This window comes from Scomber scombrus, chromosome 1 (genome assembly GCF_963691925.1).
Source record: "Scomber scombrus chromosome 1, fScoSco1.1, whole genome shotgun sequence".
Lineage (NCBI taxonomy): Eukaryota > Metazoa > Chordata > Actinopteri > Scombriformes > Scombridae > Scomber > Scomber scombrus.
The window spans coordinates 27,097,870-27,118,053 of NC_084970.1; the positions used below are offsets into that span (position 1 = coordinate 27,097,870).

The 20,184-nt window shown below is 38.7% G+C and overlaps 1 protein-coding gene across 1 annotated transcript in view; it reads left to right on the forward strand.

Moving 5' to 3' along the window:
* Window positions 1-244: 244 nt before the first annotated feature.
* The window catches only part of homer2 (homer scaffold protein 2), a 32,348-nt gene continuing 12,408 nt past the window's right edge, over window positions 245-20,184 (forward strand). Inside the window, exons 1-2 of the mRNA XM_062424505.1 lie at window positions 245-824; window positions 12,567-12,723. Of these exons, the coding sequence (XP_062280489.1) occupies window positions 820-824; window positions 12,567-12,723 (162 nt within the window). The 5' untranslated portion in view covers window positions 245-819. The remainder of the gene's footprint in view (window positions 825-12,566; window positions 12,724-20,184) is intronic.

The window sequence follows — 20,184 nt, forward strand, 5'->3', positions numbered from 1 at the left end:
CTACGAGAAGGGCTCAATTTAGGAGAAAGTACCAATTAATGTCACTGGAAGCCAGCACACACAGTCACTTTTAAACCATGTAAGTCCAACAAAAATTAATACAACCTAATCATTAACGTCACTGTTTTTTGGTTTGAATGATGTCGTGTTTTCCAGACCACAGTTTTTTAGGTTTAACGCCACCGCAGATACCACAGTTGTTTAGGGTTTTTTTTTTTTTTTAAGTGTGGGTGGCTCTGAAAGAAGAGGCGTGAGCAGGTGGAAGCCGCTCCGTGTCGCTGCTGCTGCCCTTCATATGAAACACAATCCCAGTGGGGAGGAAGAAACTCTGCCCAGCAAGCAAGCAAGCAAACAGGGCAAGGCAAGGAGAAATTAACTTAATTCATAAGCGCCAATTGTTGTGAGACAGCGAAGAGAAAAAGAAGAGGCCAGCTCTTAATAGAGGAGGGTGGATTTACGCGTCTGCCTATCTCTGAAGAGGAAGCGCACAAACAAGCGAAGAGAGGAAAAAAAAAAACTTGGTGAAATGACCGGAGCTCTGTGACACTGAGCCTGACAACCCGGTGAATCGAGTTTTTCTTTTCCCTTTTTTTCCCCTCCTCTCTCTCTCAAACAAGTGCTCTCATTTTTTTAGTCAGTGTCGCTCTCACAGCACCAAGAGTAGGAGAAGGACCGGGCTCACGGGGAATGAACTCTTAAGAGAGCTCTATAATAATCATCTGTGGACGTTGACTGCGATTTTAGATATATATATATATATATATATATTATTATTTTTTTAATAATAAAAAAAAGGAGTTGTTTCTCAAGTCCGAGGCAATGGGGTGAGTAATCCAGAAAGCGCTGCCCTTCAGAGCGCCTCTCATGACACCTGCACTGACTGACATGTAATGTTATGTGTGTGTGTTGGTGTGTGTGGGTGGGGTGAAAATGCAGCCAAAAAAAATACCTCCACCAACTGCTCGCTTCACCCTTGTCAAGCCTCTCAGTACATATGATTATCATTGCACTCGTCTGTGCGTGTTGCGAGCTGAGGAAGACCCCAGTTTCACTCTTCTCCAGGCAGATTATTTGGTACTGTGGGAGATCTGAAAGGCATAGTCTCGATTTCATGTGTGGAAAAGTATGTTATTTGTTTTATTTTCTCTTGAGTACTTCTGAATTCCTTCTTATCTGCCTATAGGAATATGGCTTTTTGAGAGGGTTATGATATGGAGGTGTCAGAGTCAACACTGCCCATTAATAAGGAGAGATGGTACTTCTGTGTGTGTGTGTGTGTGTGTGTGTGTGTGTGTGTGTGTGTGTGTGTGTGTGTGTGTGTGTGTGTGTGTGTGTGTGGTAATCAGGGTTGGAGGTAGTGTAGTGGTGTACTCCCACAGCTGTTTACAGGGTACAGAAGATTATTTTTGCCTCCATAATCTGTACTGTGGTGTGAATTTTGACTTTCTGTGGCTCAGTGCATAGATTTATGCAATCACCAGCTTTCTTCAAATGAACATACATCATTGATCTGTTTTGGTCTCTTTCTGGAGTGCCTGACCCCCGTTTGTGGTTTCATTTAAACTAATCAGTTATTGTGATTAAGTTGTGAAGTAATTTTTCTCATAATCAAACCTATACCTGAATGATTTATGAATGCTTTCAGTTGTGACATTAAAGCAGCTTTAATTTCTGTAAAAGTATGAGGTGAGTTGTGAATAATAAGCATCATTAATGTTCAGTAATTCAGCTAAAAGTGCAACTGCATACCACAGTGCTTCTTTTCCTTGAGCATATTTTTAAAATGATATGTAAGAAACCAGTTCAGCAGTCCTGACTCCGTCAAAAGTTTGGCATGCTCACCCAGCAGGTTTTTGAATAGCAGTCAGTAATGTTATGTCATGAAACTGGCCCAGTGGATCAGCAGCAGACAGCCAGTCACACCTCCTGACAGAGACACAGGCAACAAGTTTCCGTTTTCCAGTCCCCTGGTTTCTGTCAGTGCCAACCTGTAGTATCACCTGACAGCCAAATACTTTCTGGAAAGGTCAAAACGAGCAGCTTCAGTGTCACATGATGTCAGGGTTTTGTTTATTTGTTAATGGCAGCAACTCGCACTTGTTTTCATTATCCAATAATGAGTTGATTTATTTTCACAGTTAATCATTTAGTCTATAAAAGAAAACAGTGAAAAGTGCTCATCACATGTCTTCAACTAGCTTGTTTTTTCGCTCACCAGCACTGCCAAAAACCAAAATATCTACATTCATTTACAATCATACAAAATGTGCTTAAGAAATTATTTAAATGATTAATGGATTATCACAATTGTTGCTACTTTAATAATCATTTCAGCTAACTTCCATGTCAAACAAAAGTGAAAATTAAGATTGAGATCACACAGATGCTTAATTGTGCAATATATCACTTCCTGATAACGCCTGGTAATTATGTAATGTGTCCTGCCACAAGTGACCAGTCAGTGTAGATAAAAGTGAGTGAGTGTGTGTTTGTGTGTCTCTCTGTGTGTTTGTGTTTGCGTGTCTGTGTGTGTTTGGCGGTGGGAACTATAGATCGTTTGGTCGTTTTTTGGCAGGATTTATGTGTCCTCTTTGTGCCCTGAAGCTTTTGGCTCCTAAGTGGAGTTATAGATTAACTATAAATCACCAAACACAGACACACATGAACACCTCCGGGGCTGCTCTCCCTTTTTTCCCGGCGTAGGTCTTTGATCTCGTCGACTACTATCACTACCCTCATGACCTTGACTCATTCTTTATTGATCCTGTCATTTCCGCGTGATTTATAAAGCACAACGCTAATCCAAATTATAACATTACATTTTAAAAGAATGACCAATTAACTGAATTAGTAATGCTGAATCTAAGAGAGGTTGACGAGATTGTGATAATGACAGTTGAAAAGAAAGTGATGATAATTATATTTTTAAGTACAGTTTCACAGTTTAAGCATTTCACATCTTTCCCTCTTGGATTAATTCCAAAATAAAGCTGAGATTGCCAGAAAGCCCTTTCTTATTGAATAAGTGCTCACACAGACAGCAATGCAATCAGCATATTGCTATTTAAAGTAAGCCGTGCTGGGAGCAGCCCTAACACAGGGATAGATGATAATCTCCTGGCTGGCCAGAGAATGACAGCTAAGGGCTTAACACTCATTGATTAGGCTCTGTGACATGTGACATGGCAGTGGGTCTCTTGGCTGCCGAGACAGTAGAGTGGATTGTTATCCTAATCTGAGTGTGTGTCCTCAGTCTGCGCCTCAAGGCTTGAGGAGAAGGTGGATGAGGTATAGCTGGGGATTGGGTGCAGGTTTTACTGTCAAAGAAACACGGGTAAATGAAAGGGGACAGACTGACAGCGGATTGGACGTCTCCTCACCAGATGGTTGAGTACTGGGAGGCCATCTGCTGCCATGCTGTGCTTCTGTGGAAGCTTCCTCACTTCCTCTTCCTCCGAGCTCTCAGATTAAGTTGGGCCGTGTAGCCCACTGCCTCAGTGTGGTGGAGGAGGACCCGCTGTGGTTCTGGTTTGAGTCTGGCCTGTTGCCCTTATTGCATGAGAGTGTCTCCGTCTCCCCAGTTTAATGAGCTGGCACGATGTACTGTTCAATACACTCTGGGATGCCAGGCAATGAAAGTCACCTTAATAATATATGACCTTAATAATGACGGTGACGTAAAAACAAAATACCGTTACTATTTCAAACAGATGACTCTAAGTTTGAATGTCATTAAAATGTATACATATTTATTATGAAAATACTAAAAATGTGTAATGACGATGAAATCTGGCAGCTGCTCATGATTATTGTGATACTGATTAATCTAGCTAATGTTTATTAAAGGCTCCCTGGATGATTAAAGGGATAAAATAAGATCAATGTGACAAAAAATTATGTTTATTTTTTTCATAAAATCCTTCAGATGAAACGATCGGATGAAAAAAACGATCACTTCCTGTTGAACTGCTCACAACTTGTGAAATGAGGAGTCACAAATGGACGCTTTTAATTCAAAGCTAAAAGGTTCAGATCCACTAAATATCTCATCAAGAGTTCTTCAAGCCCTCCAACTTCAGATTACTTGTTTTTTCTGAACTACAAATATATATGTGAATAAAAACTGTCAAACTAGTTGTTGATTAGTTTTCTGTTGAACAAATTATTCGACTAAATGTTTTACAGCATTAAAAGTCATTAAATAGCTGAAATATTTAACTTTCTAATGAATATTAACCAAAAACTATTTGACGATCATTTGTACTCCTCATCCAGTGAAACTTTTTTTCTCTCAGACTTTCTGTTGTTCAGAAACTTTCCAGTAAAAACTAACAAATCTAATGAAGTCAAAATGCCTTAAAACGACATTTTAATGATCAAGAATACTTTTAATTAAATGAGATACATTTACAACAGTGATATCAAGTCACCTGAAGGCTTGGATTAAAGGCTGTATTTTTTACCCAAGCTTTACATAAATCAGTTCTGATAACAGCAACAAACTTTGGTTAAAAAGTATATATTTATAAAATGCTAATCACATTATGAGTAAAATAATTAAAAAAGACAACAATTTAAGTAAAATGCAGTAATATTTTGTCTGCACTGCACAGTTTAATAAGGAAGAAGAGTCTTAAACTCACCTTTTAATTGACAATAGGAATATTCTCATTAAGTCACAGTTAAGCTGAGACAGTGAGCGACTTTATGTAAATGTCACGAGAAGAAGATAAAGCCATAATGTTAACTAATTAATTAATTTCTATTACACAGCTTCAGTATTAAATATTTGCCTCAGTCAGTGGGGATTTGGAGTTGTTGCATCTCGTATCTGAGGACACACCTGCCCTTCTTTGACCCCCCCGCCATCATTAGTAGAGCAGCGTGTTTACTGCAGTGAAAGCCCAGGTGGTGTTGTAGTGATGATCCCACCGAGCTTTCCTCTCCTGCGTACTTTGATCATTCACTCAGACAAAACGCTGCTCGCACTAATAAGGCAGCGCTGCTCTCTCCAGCAGGCCTCGCAGGTAAAAAGTGGGAGAGACTCTGTTCATCTGACACACGAGCAGGATTACACTGGCTAATGAGAATCTAAGTTATTAAATTCATGTTTTATTTTCACAAATAAACGCTGCTCGTTTGTCACAACACATTTTTATTAATATTTCACCATTCTGCAGACCTGTGTGCACTTTGTGATCGCGATACACATTTTTTCATTTTCCCCATCTGCCAGATTTTTGGGAGAAAATGTTCTTTTTGTTATTCAGACCCACGGATAAGCTAGCTGTGACTTACTGTATTATTGTCAGCCTATTTTTTTGTCACCAAAGTTCTTTTTGAAAAGGCAGATATGCAAATTCCTTGCATTTGTCAGATCACTTAGGTTCAAGGAAAACCTTTTTATACATATTGTTCTGTAATATAATAAGTAATTGATGCAGCCTGGTATAGTAGTTAACAGCACTTGAATTGGAGGAGTAATATAATGTCTCCACTGCACATTATACACACCATCATGCCTAAAAGACTACTAAGGACCGTAACAGTTGAAAACATTTGTTACAACATTCAAAAAGTGATCAAAAAGTGATCAAAAAGTAATCAAATGTGACAAATTACATTACGTTGATTAAGTAATTTAAATAATTACTTATTATATTTTAAATAGGGTAACTAGTAATCTGTAACCTATTACATTTCCAAAGTGACCTTCCCAATGCTGTTGTACTGTAATATAATGATAAGTAATTGAAGCAGCCTGGTTTAGTAGGTAACAGCACTTGAATTGCGGGAGTAATATAATGTGTCCACTAAAAGACTACTACATCTACCAAAGGTTGTGTCTTTTCATTTTTTGACACTATTGCTCTCTTTGAGTTTTCATCAGGTGGTGACAGTAATGCACCTCATTTCACTGAAAACGTCTGTTCAGGTTTATGTTAATCTTCTGGAGAGATTCAAAAGGGGGAAAACATTTTTTTTTTCTTTAAAAGGCAGATGACCTACCGAAATCCTGCCGACACAGAGATGTTGTCTCACTAATGAAGAGATCTCACTACATTGTTGCAGGCTCGTTCATATCATTGCGCCTCTGGGTCCGCACCTAATAACACCTGAATAATGTACAGTTGATTCGTTTATACGTCCCCAGTTCATTTCACACTCCAAACATGGTGTAAAAACCCAGACAGTGTGCTCTGTTAGTGTTGATGTTATCTCTCTGCTGACCCATTTAAAGGTAGACATGACACCGTCGTACCAGCACTGCCAGTAAAGAGAAGGAAAAAAACACACAGATTAACAAGTTTCACTGCAGGTCATCAACTCCTCATATAATATGAGCAAAAAATAACTAAACATTCAACAGACAAACATGTTTTTCTCTCTTTAATAAATTATTAGCACTAATACATTGTCAGATTCAGCTGCAGGAGTCTCACACACAAACACACACACCTGCATGACTGTGTGTGTGTGTGTGTGTGTAACTCCTGGAGCTGGTAAAGCAACATTATGTTCACTCTGCAGGTACGTGAAGAATGTGGCAGTGCTGCTTTCTGTCCAACAGGCTACAAAACGTGTTTGAGATTGGACTTTTGAACAGGTCAACGTTTGACCTCAGACTCTATTCAACCCACTGACGTGTGTCTCCTGCATTCGGACAGAGCGGTAGATATTTGTGATTGATGAAGAGAGATTTTTCGGGAGGTGACGAGCCTAGAGAGGATTCTCAATTTCAGGAATCTGGACGAGGCTGTTTTTCCACTTGTCAGCGTCTCTGCAAAACCTTTTTACAGGTGTCGCAACACACAAACTCAACGTGACTGCAAACCCTCGTGTAAAAATTAGCATCCAAACTCTCTAAGTCAAAGATAGAGGCTTCCCACTATTATTCACACTTTCTCTCAGGACACGGTGTCATCTTTCATCATCTTAAATTGTCTTCTTTAAGCAGTGGGATTATCCGTCTCTAAGCAAAACTTTACTTAAACTCTGGAGATCGAAGTGAGCAGAGGTAAATCATGGCCAGTGATCGAGCTAACATTTTAAAGGATTTAGGAGCACAGGAGGCCTGGCAGGCTTAGTCATGCATCACTCACAGTATTGCCGCTCCATATTCCTCTGAGGTAACGTGGTGCAATTATTTTAGTCAGGCACGCTAACATGGCAGCCCATTACTGAGGACAAAACACCCCTTCTATGCAAAGTTGAATTCATAGTTATTGATTTATTGGTTTATTTCCACATTTATAAAATCTAAGTCAGAGCAAAATAGTTAAATAAATAAAGAAAACAGGTGCATGTGAGGTAGAAACCCACTATGGGCTTATCTTAAAACCTTACTTATATATAAAAGATAAAACACAATAACAATGCAAAGTAAAGGATCAAAATAAACATAAGTATCATTAACCTAATTAATATTACATTATGTACAAACATTGTGAAATAAAATAGAGCAAAACAGCAAAAATTATAAATTAAAAAAACAAAGAATAAAAACTAGCAAACATTACAAAATCTGGATTATGTACTAGAATAGTTGTCGGTTGTTGAGTCATTAAATGTAATAATCCCAGTGGTTTGTCATCGTCCTCAGGTGTCTGGCAGTCAGCACATTCCTCCGTTTTTTAATTTATTCTTTTGCCGCTACACAACACGATTGCTGCATCATCAGTGTGGATGGGCCCGAGGTGGGCGTGTAGGTGTATGTAGGCAGAAAGTGTGGACTAATTCTAACCTGCTCCCCCCACGACAGAGCGCTCACACACACACACACACACACACACACACACACACACACACACACACACACACACACACACACACACACACACACACACACACACACACACACACACAAAAACACACACCCTCACAAGCACACAGACACACACACACACACACCTGTAAATTATTAAAGCACCAGCTGGGGACACAGAGCAATCTGACACTCAGCGGGACAAAGAATTCAGCGGCCATAAAGTCCTAAATGCTGTCTTCCTTCTTTTTTTTTTTTATCCAGTAAAATCAATCAGCCTAATGCTTTTTATCTCAGAAAAGCAGATCACTGGATTCCACCAACAGTTGTGTGAGTGCATCCATGTGTTCAGCAGTGGCCTTTCACTTCTCTTCCCCTGCCAGTGTGAGCTGGCTGCACACACTGCCGCTGCAAAGGTCAGCATGTGTGTGTGTGTGTGTGTGTGCCTGCGTGTGTGTATGTGTATGTAAAGTGACAGCAGTGATCTGTATAATGGGTTTTGTTGTCCCCAAAGCAGATGAAGACTGAGATTAGGCTTAAAGGGGACAGTAAATTTATTAGGCTTTCATTTCTGTGAGAACCATAATCCCAATGGAAGTAAGAGCTTTATTAGCTCATGAATTTTTTCCCGCCTGCCCGCCTGTCGGACATTATTTTCGTCGGGGCCTCACAGCAGTGCGTTAAAGTAATACAGAACAAAGTCTCATTAACAACACGCTTTCGCCAGCAGTGGAACCTCCTGCCATCCAGTAAGATATATATCTGTAAGCATCAACACTAGTTTTTTGACTTTTTAAGACCCCTTTGCCCTAAAACCCAACATGTTTAATGTTTAGTTTTTTTTGTTGTGCATGAATGAATTTTTATTGCACCAGGTAGAGTTTGGTTATGGCGTTCCCTCATGCAGCTCCACACCATTGTGCCCACTTTAGTTATTTTTGAAACCCTTCATATCACAAAAGTAAAGGTGGAGGGCAAGAGGGTAAAAAAATTGGCAAAGATTGCACTCTGGAAATTATTTCTAGAGAGCATTTCAGGATTTCAAGGTTTACAACACTAAACTGATGTTGCAGAAATCTTGGCAGAAAATCACTCCTCTCAGAGCTTGCCTGTAATCAAGTGGAAAGACCATATGCAGGGGAGATTAGTGATTCGTGAATGTGTCCAATTTGTCGCAGTCACCCCTAATCTAAAGCGTATAAGGGACTTTGCTGAGAACAAGCCCACTATAATCAAATCTGACAACTAATCATCAATTAGAAGAAAAAATGATACGTACAGACAAAACAAAAAACACAGGACAGTAACGAGCATGTTGAGATGACATGCAAGCCCACCTGGTGGAAGAGAGAAAAGTTATGCAAACTTAAGTTTTAATGAAACTGTTATCTTGTTTACACGTGTTTAGTGTGATGGTGACATTTTAAACTTAGAGTGGATTCATTCACAGAGGTGAGAAGAAATTACTCAGTTTTTCTACTTTTGTGAACTTAAACATACAAAATGTGCACTTTTAACCAGGTATGAACCGTCTTTACACTGCTGATGGTTGGTCGAACAGAGAGGAAGAGTCAAAAATGAAGGAAGCTATCATATTAGCTGTCTCTCACCAATTTATTGAACTCCTCTATGGTCCGGTGGAGTTTAACTGATCCATAAAAGTGTTGCAACACAGTTTTATAGTCAATTATTGACGGGAGTAAATAGTACACATAAGTCCTCTTGAATTGAGGATGCCCTGCAGAGTTTTCTTGTAAACAAAGTTTCTGTTTCCATTACTCACACCAGGCGTATCCTTGAGGTTTAACCTGTTTTGTGCATTTTCTGCCTCATATAAACATCTGCAAATACTTTTCCTAAAAGTATGAAACCTGTTGTTGTTACCTCCTGCTTTACTTGCTAGCAGTTTTTGCTGCCTTTAGCTGGTGCTTTGCTATGTTTCACACTACCAGATGTTGATCAGTGGAGTAGCATAAAACATTAGCAGTAATGTGTATCCTGTCGCTTGTGTGCGAGTGCATGAGAACAAACAAAAACAGAGATCCACGTGTTAAAAATATCCATCCACAGCACTACTAATGTTCAAAAACTACACAGGATACCTTTTTTAAACTTTGACTTAATGTCCACGTAGCAACACATGTGCTTATAGTTCTTGTGTGTGTCTGTCGCTCATTCACTCATTCAATAGTTTTCTCTATGATGAGCAGTAGATGGTAAATTCACATTGTGGGCACTTATGAATCATCATCATTTTGCGTCATCACTAGCAGATGAGAAAGAACATCTTGTTGAGGGGGAAAAGAAAACACAAGCCTGGTCAGATTGTGCAACAGTTGGTAGGACAAACCAATAAAATGTAGAATTGCATAAACATTACGATGAGAAAATAAAAGGAGGACAAAGGTAATACCCCAACTTTTCCAAGTAGGCCATCAAGTCAAGTGTACGTAGCAGCTGGGTGCCAAGTAAACTTCAACCTGTCTGAAAGACGCGTTCACTTCATATTATGATTTCCAGCATGACAAGTACTCCTCATCTGTCTCCCTCATGGCATTTATCTGCATCCATTATTAAGTTCTTGAGCGACCCTCTGATCCCTTTCATCTAGCCACTCAACTTGATTATTCCTTGCCCTTGTAACTTATAGAAGAACATCGCATCCACCTGCGTTCAAACATTTTGAAATGAGAACTTCAGGTGGATCATTTTAAAGCTGCTGGTTCCAGTCCCTGTACAGTACTACCGTTAAAGAAGAGTGCAACTGGTCTTAGAATTCAGTGGTGGTGTCAAGGGCCTTCACAATTTGTATTGAAGTGAGAATATGAGTCTACTTCATGCAGGTGTGGTTATTTTTACCACAAGCTGCACTTGAGCAATGTCCTAGAAACATTCTCCGATGTTTTTCAGTTTGTGGCCTTTCTCAAGGTTGAATGAAACCATCATTCCTGTCCTCGCTCAAAAGATGTGTGAATTATACATTTTTCTGTGCTCTTACTTTAGCTTTGAACTACTCAAAGGCAATCTTACGTAAATGCAAGTGTGAATTTTTCAGCAGTTTTCAACTCTCAACATCAGAGTCAAGCCAATGGTATAGAAGGGATAATCAGTGTTAGTGGGGATGTCATAACGAGGAAGAGCAACTGTACTGCCTTTATTTTTCTGTCTGCAGTCATTCAAGTTCAGCAGACAGTCTGATCGTGCTCCTTCATCCTTGTGCCAACACTCCTCTGAGTCACATGGGCAGCGAGCTGCTCATTGCTGGGAGGCAGATCACTTCATCCCCTCGATGATAAAATGACATGAATTTGAGCTCACAGTCATCGTAATCATTCGAGTTTGGTTCTGATGGTCAGTTTTATTTTGGATCTGGCTTTCTGTTGAATCTTTTCTCCCCTTTTTGAGATTTGTTTCTTAAATATAGTGTGTGTGTGTGTAATTTAAAGTAATTTGTTGCCTTGTTTTACTTGCATATTGTGTCAGTTAAACCTTAATAGATTCAATAAGGATTCAAGATTCAACAAAATTATGAGTTATGTAGTTAGTTATTAGTTACTGAACTCAAACCTGCACACAGCAGACATGGCGGTGGTGTGAATACTTTCTAAAATCCCAAAAACTTTTTAAAAATTAGTCACTGAGATGATTCAGAGATAAATTCATCACACTTGTCAATTGGCCTGAAAAGATGACTCCTCATTAGGTTTATTACAAGTTTAATTTGAGGGTTCAAATAGAAAACTGTATTTTACCATTGGAATTGACGTGCCTTTAATTCTCATATAACTCATCACAAATACACAATGCTGAGGCAAGAACATAATTCCCAGCTGTAATTTCCATGGTTTCATTTCCCTTGAAAGTTTTTGTGCTCTACCTGTGAAGTCATCACGGTCACTAACACCTAAAGTGACAAACATTCAACAATCTAACATGATTTGGAGCTTTTGTCCAATTAGATTGAAAAAATATCAGTATCATTATTTACAGACTGCTGAAGACAAGAGAAAACACTTGGCCACAAAATAGGACATCAGGCAAGTTTATAGAGTAATATTACGTCCAACAACATAAACGTAATTATAATTGTATATCACAATAGTACTCACGAGTATTTAATAATGATGTTTTTCACTATATGATGGCTATGAAGGCTTTTTGTCTCCTTTTACTCCACCACGTCACACATCACTGATTGTTGGGTTCAAATTGTGATTACTGTTGATGTTGAAGCTGTGTACTTCAAATTATTTGTTGTCCTCTTTGCATCAGGACCACCACCTGCAATGAAAGTGATGTGAAATGTTTATTTTGTTTGTTTATTTTTCTGTTTTTTACAACACATCAGTGAATCTTCTCTCGTTTGACTGTGTTGAGACAAGTAGATAATTGTCTTGAGTGTATGTGAAGCACAGGGGAAATATTTATATTATATTGATAAGACAATAGACGTAAATACATACATACATGAAAACAGTGTCACACAATCACCTACATACTGTCAACCTAAGAAGTGATGAGGTGTTGATGTGCTAATAGCTGTGAGTTAGGATTTAAGGTTTGTGTTACATTATCACTGGCCCGTCCATGCTGAGACTCTCTGGACTCTTCATCTCTGGAGACGCAGGGCTGCGGCTCCACAGGATTAATGTGATGGAGAGCTGTTAAGAGCTCAGTACTTTCACTGTAACTGTGGATAATCGCTGCAACATGTGGACTGTTGATCAGTGGATATTGTCTCAATCTGTCTTCAGTTATCCTCCTCTCATATTGTCCCTCTCCTCTGTGCTCTGCTCTCCAGGGAGCAGCCGATCTACACCACCAGGGCTCATGTCTTCCAAATCGACCCAACCACCAAGAAGAACTGGGTTCCTGCCAGCAAGCAGGCTGTCACTGTCTCCTATTTTTATGACAGCACACGCAACAGCTACCGCATCATCAGCGTGGATGGAACTAAGGTATGTGTGTATGCATGCGTTTGTGCTCTGTGTCTCTGTGTAACAATATCAACGAGATGACAGGAAACATTTAGCTGCTCTCTGGAGATGGAGAGAGCACTTAGGGCAAGAATTGAACAAAAGGATTACATTTGCTGCTTCCATTGATCAGCAGCAATCGAACATCGGACCCATTTTATATTTCTGAAGTGAGGAAAGTCCTCTCAGCTTCCCATTCAACCACGACATATCCCAGTATTAATATGTATAAGGTTGCGGCAAAGTGCAAATCACAAATGTTTTGTGTTACGTAAGACAAATTTGTATAAAACTGAAAGCAAACAACCATGTTTCTTAATTTTAATTATAACTTGCTCAGAATTATTACTTTGGAGCAGACCCGAACTACCAACAATTTGTTAATTATTTGATTGATTTTGTTTTTGTTATTGTAGACTAATAAATACATTTTTAGACTACTGTCATCAAAAGTAAAATATGCCCATCACACATTTTCAGTGAATGTAATGTCCTCATATTGCTTGTTAAGTGTTAACAGTCCAAATACCAAAATTAGTGTCAGAGCAGCAACTAACAAATTAAATTAACAAATAAACATAGAGATACTAGACTATATATTTTTTTTAGTTTTAAAAAGCGTACCATACCACCATAATGTCAGGACGTGCACACAGCTACACATCCTGTAATCCTGGTTTATGCTCACATAGCATCACTTTAAATTAGATTTTTGCCTGTTGCAGTGCTATATTAGTCTGTTTTAAGAGAGAAATGAGTTTACAAAGGCTTCCAAAAAATACTTCAGCACCGGACAGATTCTCATGTAGTTTAAAACCAGAAAACTGAAAATCAGCGAACATCCCCTGTTACCAAGACGAGCCAAGAGCTGCATTCCCGCGGAGTCACAATTAAACTCATTATCTGTAATTTAGTGTCATCACGAAACAGCCAACAGTAGTCATACTTGAAAGACTGTAGAGTTTAAAAATAGTGAAACAGATTTTCTTCTTTTTAATGAAACTCCCTCTGCACTGTTTTTTTTTAAACCTGATTTCATGTTTTTATTTTTGAATTGCTTTTCATCCGTGTGCATTGTTGGATGGGGAATTGCTTGGCTATAGGACAAAACAAAACATCGGCTTATAAGTAAAAATAAAAGACTCATTTAACAGTGAAATGATTTTGACTTGTCATCACGTAAGCCTGCCGCTGAGAATTGTTCTTACATGTGTTAACAGATACCATACGGACATGCTTATATCCCATATTCACACCCTCTCCCTCCGCCAACTGAAAGAGTAGATTATGTGTTTCCATGGCGATCAGAGTCTTCTCTCTGTGTGAAAACTGGAGGAGTGGTATCCCTCTGCCGACACTGTCAGGCAGTCACCTTTTGGCACAATCTTAAATCACACAGATTACCTGCAGAGCGACTTCACAGAGCGAGCGCGTCAACGGTAGTTTAGGTCTGCGTGCGTCCTCACAGTTAGTCATTTTGCAGTGCACGTCTCTGACTGGTTACAGGGCTTCAGTGGAGTTCAGTGTTAGGATTATCAACCCAGCAGCTGGTTGGGCGGGTGTCACAGGACATCAACATAGATATGCCTGAATGTAGAGTATTAGCACGACAAGCATTTTGTGCTATGGCTAAGGAGAAGCTCATCTCAACAGCTCAAAAAAAAGAAAAAAGAAAAAAGAGCTGCAAGTGAGATTTTATGTGTGTGTGTGTGTATTTGAAAATCTGCCTCGGAAATATATTAAAAGTTTGTCATTATTTTGGATCGGAGAACACTTATCTTGTGCAATTTGAGGCATTTCAGTAGGCTACAAATTATAAGTTAAAATTAATCTTTTAAAGAAAATTAAAATTCATTATTCCTCTATTCTTGCAAAACATTGTTTAATCAAGCTCTGTTAGTTTCAAAACGACTCTCCCTCTCTCCCACAGCCAGACAACAGACAGGCAGGACTGTAATCTGTTATGTCATCATGCAGCATTTACACAGCATGACGATAGATGACTAAAGATAACGGTTCACTTGCATGTTTTAATCTTTCACATCCCTTATCACAAAATCTGTTTTCTTTTGTAAGTAGATTTCTACTTTATTTCTGGCTACATTAGTCTTATACTGTAAATCACCAAGGCCAGAAGTCCTCCCTCTACTCTCCCAATCATTTCATCCTCTTGTCATCTCTCCTGTCTCTCCATTCTCCTTTAACCTTAAGTAGCAGAGCAGTATACCTCATAACCTGTATGAAAGCCAAAGCTATATAGATATGACAATTTAGGTTTGTGAAGTAAAACGTTATCTTTATTAAATAGAAATGACTCCCGCTGATTTCACTTCCATCCCCGTTTGCAATTTAATGTAAGTCAAAGTGACGTCTGTACTGTACGAGCAGGAAATGTTGAATCATCAATCACATAAATGTTAAATATAGTTTCTAGTTTGTACACTAGCTGCAAGCGAGACAGGTCTGTCTAGCAGAATATATTCTGTGCCGCTGTACACACTAACTGTGACAGACCGTCAGCTTACATTCGTCCGTCCGTGATGGCTGAGCAACTCGCTGACGATGATACGGAAAGTAGAGGAGCATATCAGCACTTTTGACTCCCGCTCATCCTGAATCACGCTTCTCATACAGGAATGTACCAAACAAAATGACAACACAGCCAAGAATTTACTTTCTGTACTGAATTATTACAAGTATGAGAACATTTGGATCTAACATGTAACAAAAATAAACTTTCAGCTTTTCTGTGCTGCTTGAATCTTCTACTTTGTACTTTCTTACAGTTTACTGGCTCTTTATCTAATCAGTCTTCCTTTTATTTCTTACTACTTTTCTCACAGTCAGTGTCCAAAATTAACATTTTGGCTCATGTGATGAGGGCTGCTGAGCTTAAATAGAAGTTTCTGCCAAGAAAAATAATTTCTGAGCTTGCTGTATGTGTTTTCTTGCTGTTGAAGGTTTGCCACATGTTCAGTTTTTAACTACTGAAAATGTGCTTTTAATAACTTTCAACTAGTAAACTCAACTTTTTTTATTGAAAACTATCAGACAGACATTATTATTAAAAGCAGATTGTTCTTCTGCTGTACCAACATGTCTTGAACTTATGATTAGATTAGCTGATGAACAGAAACCTTTTTATTAGAAGAAATTAACAAAAATAACATCATATTATCCTTTTGAAAATATTTTTAATATTATAAATGTAAAATAATCATTCATAGGGTTTGTTTTTCTGGTATAACAGCCTCCGAATATGCAAGTAAGTTTACAGCTGTCAAGTTCCTGATGTTGGAGCTTCACACTAGTGTATAATACTACTAATGGATCAGTGTTTTGGGGCTTCTATCAGCCCAATCAAGTTGTCTTTTCTCTCACTGAAAAATTCAGACTCTGTGAATATGCAAATACATTTAGTTTAGAAAAGTTTAACACAAGATGTCTCCTACTTCACTGTAAAGTCCATTCTCTGTATGTGAGCTTTAGGTTTCAAGCCTCCAGATCAGATGTGTTATATGCTGCATATTAGACTGTAATTGGTTTGCAAACTATTTGTTCTTATGCAGAAAAAAAACATTAACAATACACCACACATGCATGTTCAGTTGTGTGCAGCCAAGTTTTATTTAATATTATGTAGGGTTAAAGCCTTGATAAATACACAAATGAATACATATTTTTAAAGCTGCCACTGTTATAATTGTGGATGACCAGTTGTCCACTTTTTTAAGTTTCTAAAGTTGGAGGAGGATCCCCTGACTTCAGCTAAGTTACCCCCCCCCCCTCTCTTCCAAAACCAAAACCTGTGTCACTGCCACCAGGGAACACACTGTTTTTTGGGGTCCTTTAATATATGGTGTGTTGAAATGCATCAGGCTATTAAAGCGGCTGGCAGACATACAAAAAATATTCAACATTTCTTCAGTCACATCACACCTCTGCCTGATGAGCAATCATAATTTTTCATTTTGCTGTCTGATTTGATGAGGGGACACAGAGACCATCATCTCGTCTTTCTTTGGCCGCGTTTCAGTTTTACCAGCGCTGCCAACTCCTCCTGTTCATCATCATGACTGTCCTTGCCGCACATTTGCCTCCGTTATTTAGATATGTTCTCGTTGAAACGTTGGCGTTGTGATATTCAGCAGAAACTCACAGAGGTTTGCAGTTGTTGACAGTTTAATAGCGAGATTCAAAAATGTGAGTAGGTACGCTACTGTTGGTCCTTTTACATTTATAATGTGAACGTATTGAAGTATCATGCTTCACTTTTTATGTCAAAAACACAACTGGAGGTACTTTGGCTCTCTAGGTAACCAAGACATTTATATTTTTATCATCTCAAAAAGAGTTTGCCCTCTGTGTAGCTGCCGTCTTTCTTTCCAGCTCTAACCAGATTTTCTGATACGCTGCTTGACAAGTGGTCATTTTTCTTACCAGCATGGCAGTGGGACTCTACTTACTGACTCTGCAGATTCTGTGCACTCTGCAGACACATAATCAGCTGTGGAAGATATCTCCTATGACCTCCTGGCTGTCTTACAGTTTCTAAGGGACCCTCCGAGCGTCACTCTGCGTCTCCTGTGGCACTTGATCCGCAGCATGGCTCACCACCCGCACAGCTGCCAGCGTCACTCCACTCTGCCTCCCTCTGTCACACCATCCCACTCGCTCGCTTCCTAGCTGAGTTGCACATTGAGTTCATGCTAGTATACACTTACAGGGCCCGTGAAGATGAGGGCAAACTGGTACTCCAACATTTCAACTTGTGCATCATGCAGCAGAGTTTCCTACAGCGTGCGATAACACATTATCTCATGTTTGTTTTTGTACAATACACGATCAATAACCTGTTGAATGATTCATTGTGAGACTTGGCAATATGATTCAATTAACTTCAACTTATCACCAATTAACTGTGTTCCACTGTTTCTCGTTACATCAAACTAGTTTAATTAATGATTCATCTGCTGAATACTTTCTCAGTTCATTTATTAATCTTTGGTCAAAACAATGTTGCAAAATACTGAATGCGTCACAGTTTCTTCAAAACCAAGTTGAAATCTTTTTTCTTTTTTTTTATTGTTTTGCCCAAAAAGTCCATAATTAAATCACAAAAGATGAAGAAAATCAGTAAATCCTCATAATTGAGAAGCTGGAACTTAGGGATGTTTGTTATTTTTGCTTCTTTTTGCTGTAGGCTTGAAATCATTCATTCAGAGTTACAGAACTCTGTAAAATGATAACCTGATATGATCAGATCATATCAAAAACAGACAATAGTAGTTGTGAATGATATAATTTGAGTTTTGAGTGATTTTTCAGATAATCAGAGCAGGACACTGTTACAGACTTTATATATGTGGTGTGTAGTTTCAGGGGTGTAAATTTGAACATGGTCCCTCTGCTCATTATCCTATTACACAGCACAGACACAGTGGCAGCAACAGAAGCACTGTTGCTGCTTTAATTTGTTCCGTTCTACAAAACAAAACAGGCTTATTTAGTCAAATTGAACTGATTTAACTTATTTTACAGGCCTGTTATGATATCTAACATCAGTGTATTAATAAGCAGTCCAACAAAACTACAGTCTAACACGATACAGGTTAAATGTTTTAACTTGACAAGTCAGTTGCCGATTTTAAGAGGACAAACGCAGTTCAAGCACAAGTTGAGCATAAAATATAGAGATAACCCCAAAAGAATTGGATCAAACAAAGGAGTTGAAATAGAGAAGAAATAATTTGGAATCCAGTTGGCTGATTGTTTACCTCGTTCTTTAATTCTCTTTACTTTTTTTTTTTTCTTAAACCAGCAGCAACGGCCCTGTTTTCCCACAATAGTCATTAAAGTTTCATCATATCTTAACACTTCTCTTTGAATCAACATGGCGGGCTTTGTTAAATATTTACTTCGCTGCTCGAGATGAGACGTGCAAGTATTGTTCAAGCTCTGCCCAGGTTCTTCTTCAGGGGAAATTAGGTCATCTTTGTTATGATGAAGCCTCTGAAAGAGTGATGATTTTAAAATTAGATTACCGGTACCTTGGTAAATTGCCACTCCCTATAAACCATGATGAATGGTGGCTGAATCATTGGTTGCAACTATAATACTTTCAGCATGCAACACTCACAATGGTCTGAGGAGCTGTTTAAGTGTATGTGCAGTGATCTCTCTCTCTCTCTTTTATGAGCCATTGTGTGCTAATGTTGCTCATCTTTTAGCCCAGATTCTGCTTCTCTGGGTCTCCGGGTCCAGTAGTGATGCACTGTAAAACGTTTTAACACCCCAGCACTGAAAAGATGAAGAGGTAGACAATGGGGGCGTAGAAAAAGACATGAGTCTGTCAGCGATTTGAATCCTCTGATCCTGTGTTGGGAGCCATGTTGCTATGAAACAAGGGCTGCATTGTGATTAAACTGTCTTCTATTGTTTCTTAATTGTTGGGGTAATTTGCATGTGCTGTTTTAAAGTTCGCCAATATCTTGGTGGTGAGGTTTGGTCCATGTATTAATGCGCAGGAGTAAATTGAAGCTTCTTGTTTTTTTAATGGCACATCTAGCAGCTTGAAGGATTAGACATGTCTGTATTTACTGCAGTGCAGAACACACACAAATCAGCGCAGTCTGGTTCAGAGAGTTTTAAGTTTCTACTGGTTTCTACTGTTGCTGCCTCATGTACTAGTTTATAATTTTAGACTGCAGCAGCTGATTTACAGCATAGCTACAACAGGTGAGTGAGTACTATAACAAAAATGGAGATTGTAATTTGACTACTTAGAGGTCAGTGGGTCAGCAGTTGCCGCTGTGAAGTGTGTTTCTTTCTGTGTGCCCCTGCGCTGAAATCGAACATGGATTGGTTGAGTCTCAGGACATTTTGAGACGCTTAATGTCATCGTGTTTAGATTTATTTCGGACAAGTAAATCTCTTGTCGTCCAACCCAATTCTCAATATTTATTTTTCTTTTATGTAGAAACTGCATTTGTCCACTTTTGTGACAGAGAATGGCCAATAAGACAACATGAGTTTGTTGTTAACTGTCAGATGATTTTTACACACAGTTTATCCCTTTAACATCTCTGGTTATATTGGGCAATTTTGGGCAGTGTTATAAATCAATTAACAGGACAGCTTTAGGGCAATACTGGATTTGTATATGATTTTTACAACATTGGGATGTAGAAGAGTACTTTGATTTTTCAAAAGCAGATATTCCCTTCTACTTTTTTAATCTAATGGATACACAATACATACATATGGTGAGAGAGGTGGTTGATGTGGATACAAATATTTAATAGTAAGGATAAGTAGAAGATAAGATGGATATGTAAGCAGTATGTAGGTATTTGTTTATGACGTTGGGGAAGTTTTAATCACTTTAGATTGTAGAGAGGCTCTCAAACATGCTTATGATTTTTCATTATTATGCAAAGTGGA